At 39.5% G+C, this 13,312-nt stretch overlaps 3 protein-coding genes across 5 annotated transcripts; all 3 read right to left on the bottom strand.

Moving 5' to 3' along the window:
- Positions 1-6: 6 nt before the first annotated feature.
- Positions 7-6,187, bottom strand: bcap29 (B cell receptor associated protein 29). Of its 3 annotated transcripts, none has more exons than XM_063907284.1 (8): positions 6,031-6,187; positions 5,387-5,501; positions 4,978-5,078; positions 2,607-2,754; positions 2,387-2,522; positions 1,715-1,817; positions 1,531-1,622; positions 7-1,215 (listed from the first exon to the last, which is right to left on the bottom strand). In XM_063907284.1, the coding sequence occupies exons 2-8, from the start codon at positions 5,476-5,478 to the stop codon at positions 1,180-1,182; spliced, it is 708 nt and encodes a 235-aa protein (XP_063763354.1). In that variant the 5' UTR covers positions 5,479-5,501; positions 6,031-6,187; the 3' UTR covers positions 7-1,179. The 3 variants fall into 3 exon arrangements, with proteins under 3 accessions (XP_063763354.1, XP_063763352.1, XP_063763353.1); XM_063907282.1 differs by having other exon boundaries at positions 1,522-1,622; positions 6,031-6,186; XM_063907283.1 differs by lacking the exon at positions 6,031-6,187 and having other exon boundaries at positions 1,522-1,622; positions 5,387-5,523.
- A 635-nt stretch (positions 6,188-6,822) lies between these two features.
- dus4l (dihydrouridine synthase 4-like (S. cerevisiae)) lies at positions 6,823-9,238 on the bottom strand. Its single transcript, XM_063907281.1, has 6 exons — positions 8,888-9,238; positions 8,507-8,628; positions 8,205-8,322; positions 7,884-8,006; positions 7,295-7,521; positions 6,823-7,174 (listed from the first exon to the last, which is right to left on the bottom strand). The coding sequence occupies exons 1-6, from the start codon at positions 8,977-8,979 to the stop codon at positions 6,909-6,911; spliced, it is 948 nt and encodes a 315-aa protein (XP_063763351.1). The 5' UTR covers positions 8,980-9,238; the 3' UTR covers positions 6,823-6,908.
- A 666-nt stretch (positions 9,239-9,904) lies between these two features.
- Positions 9,905-13,121, bottom strand: rflnb (refilin B). Its single transcript, XM_063907285.1, has 3 exons — positions 12,544-13,121; positions 12,025-12,119; positions 9,905-11,798 (listed from the first exon to the last, which is right to left on the bottom strand). The coding sequence occupies exons 1-3, from the start codon at positions 12,739-12,741 to the stop codon at positions 11,480-11,482; spliced, it is 612 nt and encodes a 203-aa protein (XP_063763355.1). The 5' UTR covers positions 12,742-13,121; the 3' UTR covers positions 9,905-11,479.
- Positions 13,122-13,312: the final 191 nt, after the last annotated feature.

The raw sequence follows: 13,312 nt of genomic DNA, 5'->3' as shown, positions 1-13,312 counted from the left end.
ACATCATAAAGAAACATATCTTTATTTAACAAAGTGAACATCGACCTAAAAGGCACTTTCCTCTGATTTCCAAACAACTTAAAAAGCGTTTATGCAAACTGAAAGTAACTTTGGTAAGCCCAATAATTGTATTTATTTATAAAAAATTGTTGGGGAACATTAGGCCTCTGTTGACAACAACCTTAGTTTCTCTTTAAGTTACAAGGCTCTCGCTGTATAAAGGTGGTATAACAAAAAAAAAGCTCCTTTCAGGAAGCACACAGCACAACTCCCCTGGTTCAACTCTCACCCCAACTAGCGCATGAAACACAAAGTGCAGCAAATATACAACAATTTGGACCGTTCAAACATGTAAACCTTCAGTTCGATCATAGGGTTTCTATCCCTACAGATATTTAGTTTCATCCACCGATCTATGATGTCAGATTTTCTTCAACAAATAAAGTTTACAAAATTAAACTAAAGGAGGAAACCAAAAGAGAAAGAGTTATTTACTGTATGTTGGAAATCTCCAACCATAATCCTACACACCACAACTTGTGTTCAAAAGTACCTGTGTTTAAAAGTACAGCTGGAATAAAGAAAAAATATGTGAAGTGCAACTGTACATGCAAATTATATTTGCACAGCCATGCGAGCACAGACTTTGCATACTGTTGTTAAAGTGGGAGGTGTCCCTACAACAGAAACAAAAAAGCAAATCCTTGGTATCAAAATACATTCATAGCGGTCACTGCTCAAGCTTTCCACAAATCATGGCCCCTACGTTGTGACCTTTGCAAAACTAATGCCACAATCCATAAAACAGCATAATTCTGTAAAATATGAAGTGCTCTGTGATCAGACGCGGGTCGATTACTGGCTGAACTCTCCAATTCCAATCCCTCGAGTGTTCACTAGAAAAAAGCACTACTCCAGATCACACAGCACCAGTCATAAACAGTACACCATCAACATTACTTCAAATAAACCATAAAAGCCAGTCTGAGGTCCTGAAAAACAAATGTAACTCCATGCTTTAATAACACATATGCTGTGATCAGCGAAAGGCTTAAGAGTAGCCAATTCTGGAGTTGTGGATATGCACTGTGACACAGCGTGTAATATGGGGGTAAAGCATGTGTTGCAGTGGCGCTCTCGTGATTGGGTTAAAGTTAATCTTAAAGGAATTTACGATAACTAGTCTTCCTTTTTGTCTCCACCATCTTGAAGGTTCTGAAATGAGAATTAAAGAAAATGTCAGTTAAAGTGATATACCATCATGTAAAGCCACATCAATCCATAGGGGTTTTCACTAAACTTTACAAATAAAATGGTAATAACAAAACTAAATCTATTCCCTCGATCTACTTACATTGATCTCTTTCATTAGATTTAACATTTGTTTTAATGTTAAAACATAGTATCTAGCACTTAAGTAAAATTCCCTTTTGATGAATGATGATTAGCTTTAACTGCTCCCTGAAACTGTTATTACTAGGTAGTGAATGACCCAACAAGGTATTTAAGACCTAGCATCACCTGGAGCACCTGATGTTCTTTCAGCAGTCTGTCGTACTCCCTGGCGAGACCATCTGTCTGCTTCTTCATTACATCTGCCTCGGACTGGGACTTCTCCAGAGCTAAAAAAGGAAACAAGCAGGCATCAACATTTTACAACAGGTGTGTAAAAAACACCTAACATGAAGGAGGATATTTGCACATGCATATTTACCATCTCCTTGGGTCTTCAGCTCTTCTTTCATTTTCTCCACTTCTTTTCTCAACAGCTCCATGCCCTCTGCAGTCGCCTTATCACCCTTCCCGTCCATCAGAGCCTGAAATAATAGAAATGCTTTAAGTCCGAGAACATCACTTGCAGTTTTTTGTCTGGCTAATTGTTACGATGAAATAACATGTTCAGTGTTTTTTCACATCTAAATATGTTAAGGAAGGGAAGCAAAGTATGAGGCTATGGTAAATAAGTGTCTCAAACATCAGTGGTGTCAGTCTCTACTTGCATACTGAAAGAGTTCAGAAGTCACCCTGTGTAGGGAAACCACCCCAGGCATCCCCAGGCATTAAAGAACTGAGTCATTGGATCCAACAAACAGATAGCTGTTAATAATAGGGTTTTGGACTACACAAGGTACATGGACTTAAGTGTGACTCTGACCACCTATTGGCTCTCACCTGGACAAGAGGATTTGATATTAAAAGAAAGAAAACACCTAATAATAATCTGTCTCGCAATGTCTAAATAGAATCTCCACTGCAAGTGGAGTTTAAATTAAAAGCAACATTTAAAGTCTGATACACATCCATTTAATTGTTCCTGAGTCTGACTTTTTGCATTATAATATAAAGATATTTAGTTGGGTCTAAGCCGAACCAATTTAGAACCCACCTGTTTCAGCAGCTCATTGTCCTCTGTGTATTTCTTGGCAGCCTGGTTTGCATTGTCAGCCTGCACCTGAAGAGCAGCCGTACTGCCAGACAATGATGCCAGTTGGTTTATCAAGGTGGCCACTCGCTTCATGACCCTGCAAAAAGACAACGGAAATGAGAGGGGTTTGAGAAACACATTTCATATGGTATGGTATCAGTATTAGAGAACAAAGACTCACAGCCAGAGAAAGACAGCAAAGCCAGAGATGTAGAGGTTCCTCTGGGCTCTGAAAAGCTTCATGTGCAGGTGATCGAACATGTTCGGCTGTAGCTTGGCATCCGTGCCAAGTTCTTGAGCTGAATACTTCCTCACCTCACGCACTGCATCTAAAGAAAGACAAGTAAACAATGACCACAAAGTTAGACCTTTTCTACTGCTTTGCGATTTATTTCTCCACACACATGTCAATCTCAGGAAAAAATTAAGACACCACTTCAAATTTTTCTTAAATCTTTATCTCTACATGTATGGCAGCCATTCCAGTGTTTGTTGAATTTCAACTCAGAGAAAAATTGTCTTTAGTTTATAGAATACAATAATAATAACAAATCTTTTAACTCAAAGACATTCCTATAAATAGTAAAACAAGAGAAAATGATAATGCTGAGATGTATATATACAGTGGGGCAAAAAAGTATTTAGTCAGCCACCAATTGTGCAAGTTCTCCCATTTAAAAAGATGAGAGAGTCCTGTAATTTTTATCATAGGTATACCTCAACTATGAGAGACAGAATGAGAAAAAAAAAATCCAGAAAATCACATTGTAGGATTTTTAAAGAATTTATTTTCAAATTATTGTGGAAAATAAGTATTTGGTCAATAACAAAAGTTCATCTCAATACTTTGTTATATACCCTTTGTTGGCAATGACAGAGGTCAAACGTTTTCTGTAAGTCTTCACAAGGTTTCACACACTGTTGCTGGTATTTTGGCCCATTCCTCCATGCAGATCTCCTCTAAAGCAGTGATGTTTTGGGGCTGTCGCTGGGCAACACGGACTTTCAACTCCCTCCAAAGATTTTCTATGGGGTTGAGATCTGGAGACTGGCTAGGCCACTCCAGGACCTTGAAATGCTTCTTACGAAGCCACTTCTTCGTTGCCCTGGCGGTGTGTTTGGGATCATTGTCATGCTGAAAGACCCAGCCACGCTTCATCTTCAGTGCCCTTGCTGATGGAAGGAGGTTTTCACTCAAAATCTCACGATACATGGCCCCATTCATTCTTTCCTTTACACGGATCAGTCGTCCTGGTCCCTTTGCAGAAAAACAGCCCCAAAGCATGATGTTTCCACCCCCATGCTTCACAGTAGGTATGGTGTTCTTTGGATGCATCTCTGCATTCTTTCTCCTCCAAACACGACGAGTTGAGTTTTTACCAAAAAGTTCTATTTTGGTTTCATCTGACCATATGACATTCTCCCAATCATCTTCTGGATCATCCAAATGCCCTCTAGCAAACTTCAGACGGGCCTGGACATGTACTGGCTTAAGCAGGGGGACACGTCTGGAACTGCAGGATTTAAGTCCCTGGCGGCGTAGTGTGTTACTGATGGTAGCCTCTGTTACTTTGGTCCCAGCTCTCTGCAGGTCATTCACACGGTCCCCCCGTGTGGTTCTGGGATTTTTGCTCACCGTTCTTGTGATCATTTTGACCCCACGGGGTGAGATCTTGCGTGGAGCCCCAGATCGAGGGAGATTAGCAGTGGTCTTGTATGTCTTCCATTTTCTAATAATTGCTCTCACAGTTGATTTCTTCACACCAAGCTGCTTACCTATTGCAGATTCAGTTTTCCCAGCCTGGTGCAGGTCTACAATTTTGTCTCTGGTCTCCTTTGACAGCTCTTTGGTCTTGGCCATAGTGGAGTTTGGAGTATGACTGTTTGAGGTTGTGGACAGGTGTCTTTTATACTGATAACGAGTTCAAAAAGGTGCCATTAATACAGGTAACGAGTGGAGGACAGAGGAGCCTCTTAAAGAAGAAGTTACAGGTCTGTGAGAGCCAGAAATCGTGCTTGTTTGTAGGTGACTAAATACTTATTTTACTGAGGAATTTACCAATTAATTCCTTAAAAAAATCAGACAATGTGACTTCCTGGATTTTTTTTCCTCATTTTGTCTCTCATAGTTGAGGTGTACCTATGATAAAAATTACAGGCCTCTCTCATCTTTTTAAATGGGAGAACTTGCACAATTGGTGGCTGACTAAATACTTTTTTGCCCCACTGTATACAATAGTGAACAGATGCTCTGATCACTGATAGTGATGGCGTCATGAAAAGTATTGAAGAGTCTACCTTATAAAATACACAAATATTTCTATGTAAATTAGGATGTACGGTCAAAAATTAAACCGAAATCACAAAGATTGTTGATATTGTGGATAACTGGGTCTGTAGGCAGTTTGGAAATCAAATAAGGGACAACATTGAGCGTCCCTGTTTTCTATATGGATGGTTATTATGGTCAATAAAAACACATACTAAAACTCTCTCATACGGAGTGGGTTGACATGTAGAAAACATTCTGTACACAATGCATGTGTACTTACCAAGGAAGAGAACAATGAGTATAATGATCATTGTGAGAAACACTTTGTTCCAGAACCTCGTCACACAACTCCAGATCCTCAGCTGGAAAATACTCTGCCACCTGTTACACACACACACACACACACACACACACACACACACACACACACACACACACACACACACACACACACACACACACACACACACACACACACACACACACACACGTATTGACAGGCAGTATGTCACTGACTCACGCAATACGCAATATACAATCACAATCTTCTGCAAAATCACAACAATGCCAGTATATTGTCACAGGAAGCTGCAACCCTAACCCTATCTTTTAGTGGGGTACATTATGAGATCATGTTGTGATACTACAAATCTGAACTACATGTATGGCTTTGAGAGACTACTACTTACCTCCTGGCTGAGATGAAGGGTAAACAGAGGATGACAAGAATGCCCATCTCCACATAGAGAAAGAGGGCCACAGCAGTCCATTGCAGCGTCATCTTTAGTGGAAGCTTCTGGTAACCTGACAAATATAGACACGAATCCTTTCAGGGAAAACAGGTAAGACCTAGGTTGTGACCAGCCTCTCTGACAAATAAACTATAAAGAACAACAAGCTCAGTCAGTACAGTTCGGAGGTTTAGCTCGCGTAAATTGCTCTAATTCCACTTCGAAAACAATGCAGCCTCAGTTGAGAAATATGCCACCTTAAGCTTCTTATCCACTCTGTTCACAGTTCACATACCTTAACGTAAACTCATGCAAACTCACTTCACTGCAATCTATGTCACAATGGCACAACAATGTGCTTTTTACTTATTGGAGGCGAGTGTACGAGACATACGATTTCACTCTTTTCATCCTCTATACGTGTTTTTTTTATGAATCATAAATCCAAGGCCTTGTCAATATAAGCTAACATTATCTTAACTAAAAGCTATCGTTAAATATCCTGGCGATTAGGAAATAGCCTAAGCTTTAAACACTTTAAAATGGCAATAAGGTAGACTATTTTAGGGGAGAATTAAAAAATTTAAAGATGCACAACTTACCAGCAAATACTAAAAATACGAATCAAAAGAAAGTAACCACAGTAACTTCTGAGATCACACAGAAAGTGTATATGCCTGCGTCTCACTTCCTGTTCCTGTAGTTTCTACACTCCAGCCCGTTTGTCATACATGTAACTTCCGGTTCGTTTTGATTTCAAAATAAAACGTATTTCATGTCACACTTGTCAAACATTACTTGGGCTGAGAATTTCGCAGTCGTTTGTTAATTTGTTCACTAACAATTTGTTATCAATGTAACTGTTTTCTGATTCTTGGCTAAACATTCTCTTTTTATTTTTACAAGGCCAACAATACATATCGTATAAAAGAAAATATAAGTTCTGAAAAAAAAACCATGTACCATTATATTCTAATGTAAGAGACTACTCATATATACAGGCCTACTAGAGGTGTAAGATCAATCCATGATGCTGACTTAGAATATTGCACTATATGAAATGTTCTTTTACTTAAAACTGCTAGAGCTTTTTGTGAACTTTGCACGTGCAGCTTTTAAATGTTTAGTGAATAACACCCTCAGTATGTATTCCTCACTGTTTCAGACTAGCAAACTTACATATATATACACACACATATATATATATATATATATATATATATAGATAGATATACATATATACATATATGTAAGTTTGCTAGTCTGAAACAGTGAGGAATACATACTGAGGGGTATTATTCATATTTTTTTATAAAAATAAAAAAATGATACTCTTAAGATCTGGCTTAACGGGAGAAATACTTGCAAAAAAGAAGACATCAGAGATTCACCTCTATAGCTTTGCAGTTTTATTTGCCATAAAAAATACACAAAAAAAAGGTTAAAATGTTAAAATCCAGAATGTGACATTTTAATATTCTCATGTTACTGGATCATGCACTGACCCATACGTGTTTTGGAGGTAATCTATGACAGCTGAGGTACTGTATAGAGAATTAAACACTTTTTTCTCAGGTTGGGAGCTAACCCTCTCAAGCATGTAGATAAGGTGTTGGTGGAAGCAGGTGAATGAAGTGCCCTGCTCTATAGCCATGTCCACCCAGTCCCATATACACTCCAGAGGAGTATCCTCATAGCCGCTGAACATGGCAGGGTTTGCAAGCAACCCCCGTGCAGCCATAACACCTATGAAGCAAATAAAAACAAACAAGAAATTAGCAAATACAACAGGAATATTGTCATTAGTATTGTCTAGATGTATTAATGTACTTGTTCAAGACTAGGATTTGTTGTAAACAAACCTACCATCGACACCAGTAAGCTGGTGAGTGGACTCCACATCTCGCAGGTACTTTATGTCCCCATTGGCAATGACAGGGATGGATAGGCTGTCTTTGATTGTCTTGATGGCATCATAATTGACTGGCTGATGGCGTTCTTCTGCTGTGCGGCCATGAACAGTTATCCATGAGACTCCTGCTGATTCAGCCTTCTGGCACATATCTACTGTCTGCCTCAGGTCCTTGTGAATTCTGTGGGTGAAGTTTATTCATTTTTTATTAAGTGTTATTATTAGGTTCTGACTATTATTTTAACACAGAGGGTCCTAGGTACAGATAATGTAATAACATTAGCTCATTAACATATAACTTAAATAAACAATCTTGATCCAAATCCCTAAACATTTTATTAATTTAATACATTTTGACCAAGAAGATCTTTAAAAACATTTAAAAACAGACTTCTGATTTCTGTCATGCAATGTCTTATAGATAATGATACACCTGCCATAACCTTATATCTGCCAGTATAAAAGCATTGCAGATTCATTGGTGTAGCTATAGTATAACACAAATAACTAAATACATATAATAAGTGGGTGCAGGGTTTTTACCTTATTTTAATGGAAGCTGTGTAATTTGGATTGTCTACTTGGTTTCGGACATGTCTGACCATGTCTTTCACCAGTTCAGGCTTGTTGATGAGGCATGCACCATACCCAGCTGACATAGCCCATCTGAAAACACAACAGCAAAGAAAACAACTTAGATAACATATTCAGAAAGATCTGCAAGCATGTTTCGGGGGCACAGGGTTTAAGAGATTTTTGGAAAAATTGTCCTTCAGGATAACACTTAAGTATGTGAACTTTTGAGCCTCTATAAATTCAAGATGATGAAATAAGCCAGAAATACTGCCTGCTGTCAGTAACTACCTCTGAGGGCAGCCACAGTTCAGGTCAACTCCATCTGAGAAAGGTGCTACCACACAGGCTGCATCAGCCAGAGTCTGGGCATCATGGGCAGCAAACTGCACTATCAAAGGCCGATCACCTAAAAGGGGAAAAGGAATAACACACAACTGTAATAAAAAGTGTCATATTTTTGTATGCACCATGCTCACAATTAATAAGACATGTGGCAAGATTAACATATTTGTGTACAAATTCACAAGTGGTCTTGGAGCAACACATTACAGAAACAAATGATTACGCTCACATGTAATGTTGCCACTCACTTTCATTGGTAGTGAATTCACTGTCTCTTGCTTTGACTGATCGCATGAAGTCATCGGCAACTATCATTGGGGTGAAGCAGATATCACAGTTGTATTTCCTCACCAAGGACCTGAATGCAAGCCTATGAAACAAATACTTTATTAAGCATGGTATGCAACAGACACACAATAAAGGGTAGACAGAATGTCTTATGACTTAGGCAGGAAAACAGAGCACTTAAACTCTTGTAAAATTAACGCTATTTGCTTAACCTTAATATGCATCTAACTTGGAAGTGTTTCCCCTCTGGAATTTCACGTGGTTAATGGTTCAGTGAAGTTATACGCAAAAGAATAACTAAATGAATAGGTATCAGTACAGAAAAAACAGCCTCCACTTACTTTGAATATCGAACCATCGGAGCACATATTTTCAGGACCTTTCCCTTTTCAAACATGTCCATAATGCTGCTGTTATGGTTAGAAGTCTTCATTTTTCACATGTAGCACAGCTTACCAGTTAGCATAACAAGCCAAAAGGCTATGCAAGAGTTTAGTTTAAGGATAGGTCCTGTCGCCTGGCATCTATTTCATTGTATTAAAAACGGGGAAATATACAAAATTACAACCCACAGTTACATATCATTGCCAGGGTTACTTCGTATCAGTTATAAACAACGATACTTTCAGTCCACATGCGGAAGATAAATGTAGGCGTGTTTACAACCTCTGAACCCCGACGTCACACACGGAAACGTGTACGTCTATGTTTTATTTTTATTTCAAAATCCGTACCATAATCTACCATAATCTATCCAAATAAATATTGAAGTTTGATTTCTATGCAGTCATTTTAAATTTAGAAAATATATTGAAAACCCTTGAAATGGTGTTTAAATGGTACAGCGATACAGTCATGAGTACATCATGCAATGCTGCGTTCAGGTTCTGTGGGGAGGTGTAGGGTTATAGCTTTTGAATCACTGAAGGGCACGTAAGGCCTGGCTACTGCATTGAGTTTGTTTAGTGAGAATGGGCTCATTACACGTGTAGGGACAGACAAACTATTCTAATGTCATCAAGAGGAAGGGGCATAGTTGGTTTGATAAAATACTTTGATGAGAAAAAATATTTTCCCATTTAGAGCACCAATTTACATGTATCCTAGGATTATCTTTACGTGATTATAAATACAATATTTTGGCCTCATATAAATAACAGAAGGAAAGCCGGAGAAAATATATTAAATGCTGTGGGTTCAGTGACAATTTAGTTAATCTAGTTAATAACACTTTTAAAAAAAGCCTTTTCTAACTGATACACTCAATACTTAGCAGGTTGTGAAACGCTTCTACATTGGTATGACAATCGGTCCGATGTGTAATGAAAAGGAAACAGTGAAATACATTGAGGAAATGATGCAAATACCTACTTTTATCAGGTCTTAGACTGGAAGTGGTGCATACATCTTCTGGGTAACCATCCTGGCAAAGGAACAAACACTGATATAGAATAAGCCACAATGGTGTGGTGAGTAAATCCATTCAGTAGAACATACTAGTTGATCATAAACAAGAGATATTTTGTTGGATAAAACGTTGTTATTAGCTTTTGTGGACTAAGTAAAACAGCTCATTTGCATGCTATCATAATTAATGTCGATGTATTAACTGTGGAGCACCAAGTCAAGTTTTTATACATCCAAACAAAGATCTTAAATATACAAAAAACCTGAAGCATAGAATCAACCTCACTTTAGAATGACAGGAAGTTAATTCCCTCTCTGGCCACAGGAGGACATCAGAGCAGCACAAGTCTAAAGATCTCTCCTTATGAGTGGTCTAATGTGCGGCAACCCAAATTCAAAAGTTCCTACATGAACAGATATATAGGTAAACTGTCTACCTCATAAAATACAAAATTGTTTAACTGATGAACACTTTATTTCAAACTGGCACTGCAGTGATTAATATTTATATAAAAAGCATCAACAGATACATCAATAAGACTCAAACGGCATTAAAAAAAATATCCCTTTCCATGATTGTGGAGAGACCCGTTAAACAGCTGATAAAAATCTCAGAAACTGAAACTCCAACAGAATAAATACAATTTCAATCCAAAGAAAGTGATGGCAGTGGAATGCAGCTTGTAGATGATATCCAAAAAATATATCCACTTCTCAGTAAACTCTGAATTCATGACACATTTATACTTCCTACTAAATCAGTTTGTTTAGGGTAAAACACCTCAACAAACAGAACAGTTCCCTAATCTAGTAACAGTTACAAAATAGATTTAGAATCATAGCCATGGCCAAAAAGAAAGCTTGTGGGAGCTTAGCTTGTGTCTATGTTGTGCAGAAACACAAAATACCCTGTGAAGAAAGAAAAGGCATGTGTATTTTCCCTACATCCTGGACAGACAGTTACAGTGTGTATAAGCTTGGGATTTCTTAGCATGCATCCAAACCCCAGCATGCATCACATTTTGTTTTTACTTTCCCTTTTATCTCTCTTCTCTATATTTAGAATAACTTATTTTGAACTGATACAACACTCATAGTTCAAATTGAAAACCAATCACAATTTACAATTGCCCAACTTGATGTGACATGAGGGGCAAATTAGTATTCTTCCCACCCCTGTGCATACTACCCTATTCTAAAGCCATATCTTTGGAAACCAATAAGCTTCAAAGTGAAATATTAAATAAAATATCCTTTCCAATGGACAGATCATCCATTGAAAGATACATCAATATGGTGACATGACCAAATGGATATTTTCTCCCTTTGTGTTTTGACATCTCTGATATCTGTAACATCACAGAACAGGTGCTTCCTGTCCGCAGTTTAGGAAGGAGACTGAAAAAGATAACAGACTACACAAGTGTAGAAAGACAGCAGGTCGATGGCAGCCAGCCTTAGGGGAGCTACAGTATAAAGGCCTTGGGAATAACCACCCTTGTTTTCCCAGCCACCTGTCCCCTTCTTCACTGAGAGATCTCTCTGCGACCAGCCGCCTCCAGCTCCACACTGGAGAGGAAACGTTTAGATAGTCGGTTGCAGTCGTAGCTCAGCTCTGTGGTGTACATAGCACTGGTTTTCTTGGGGTAGACAATGGTGGTACTCTTGAAGTGCTGCGGTCGATGGCGAGGCTGGAACTCCAACTGTGTCTTGTAGTGGCGCCAGGTACTGTGGGGCACCGCCATGATGGTCTGCCTGCAGTGTTCAAGGCCTTGGCCAGTAGGCTGCAGGGCCAGGGCCTGGATGAAATGGCGGTCCGAGTCGTAGTGCACAGATGAGGTGTATCTGTAGAGGAGAACAGTTATACTTTGTAGGCAACAATGGGAAACTAGTCTGAATCCTACCTACACTAAATATCACTACAACTCAAGTCTGCCCGACTCTGCCCAACTTATCAACTTTGCAGTTGGTAGTTTTCTCTGTACATAATTAAGACCCAATACAACAGCCTGCAAGTCGTCAGGGTGTGCCATTTTTGTGCAGCACATCATCATGCAACAAACCAACCTACCTTATTTCCTTAGGTGGTAATGGATCAAGTGCTATGCCTTCTCCAAAGGACAATGGGTGTAGCTGCTGGAATGATCCGGTGGGTAAAACTGGAACCTGCAATGCAGAAGTCAGCCACACAGTCAAAACAGAGCCAAAAGTGTAAATTATCATAGGCCCATTCAGAGCTGCTGAAGAAAGCCAATTTCTGTAGTTGACATGCAGCAAGTTGTCGCAGGTAGTATATTGTCAGAGACTTCCAAAAACATTGAGTTCAACCGGCCCACTTCTGAGCTAATTTCCTTTGTGCAGTGGACACATTCAAAAGACAACCTGCAATTGTAGGATAAACGACCCTTTTACGGTTTCACAAGCATTTGTGGAAACTAGCACAATTGCAATACTAAATTCCCCGTAGTAGCCTACGCAAAGTCGTACAGCTTATAGAGTAAATGTTCAGATGGAATATGTGGTCGTTGAATGAAAAGATAATTTATTACTGCTTAGATCAGTACAATACTCAGGTAGAAGTGTAACCTACCAGGGAGCCCCTTTCCTCGTCCTCAGACACCGGGCTCACACCACCGGCTTTTTCCGCACACACAGGCAGCAGCCAGGCGCTGGGGCTCGGGCTCGGGGGTAACCCGGAGTCCGGGCTGTCAAGTCCTCTCTCAGCCCTGCAGCTCATATCCAGTGGATCTCCTTCACATACATTTGGCAAGTTCAACCTGCCAACCATTTCTAGCTAAACGTTGCAAAAGTCCAGAGACTGAAACGCAGATTGCAAAAGATTGCAGTTCCTCAGGAGTGTTTTTCCTTTCTCTAAGGGCTTGATGCAATGTTTCACAGTGTTACTGCTGCTAACCTCTTCCCGGACAGGATGCACGTCTGCCCGCTGGAAATGTCATCAACCAGACGGTAAATTCGGTCCAATGAGCGCCCGACGTTAAAAACAAGAACAGTAAAATTGGTCCTTTACTGTGGAATTCAAAAATATCAAAGCATCATCTGCGCGGTAAATGTGTATAAAAAGATCAGAACGTTTGTCCACTTTCAGGACCGATCAGAGAGCGGCTTGGGAGCCCTGTTGCCCGCGGCTCGTCTTCAAACTTATATTTCCCCTCAAAGGGGCCTTCAGATGCACAAACGCAGCGAAGGAAACGCCTTTTGAGTCTCTCACAGGCTCCTGATTGGATGCAGGAAAAGTGGCAACCAGAGACGGAGCTGGTCATGGGAACTTTTCCAGCCCCACATTTAAAATTGGATCCTGGTAAAATCAGGTTAATATGTTTTCTTGGTATTGTGCATTG

Source organism: Eleginops maclovinus, chromosome 18, assembly GCF_036324505.1.
Source record: "Eleginops maclovinus isolate JMC-PN-2008 ecotype Puerto Natales chromosome 18, JC_Emac_rtc_rv5, whole genome shotgun sequence".
Taxonomy (NCBI): Eukaryota; Metazoa; Chordata; class Actinopteri; order Perciformes; family Eleginopidae; genus Eleginops; species Eleginops maclovinus.
The sequence above is the reverse complement of the archived record's forward strand: the minus strand, read 5'-3'. Positions and strand labels throughout refer to the sequence as shown.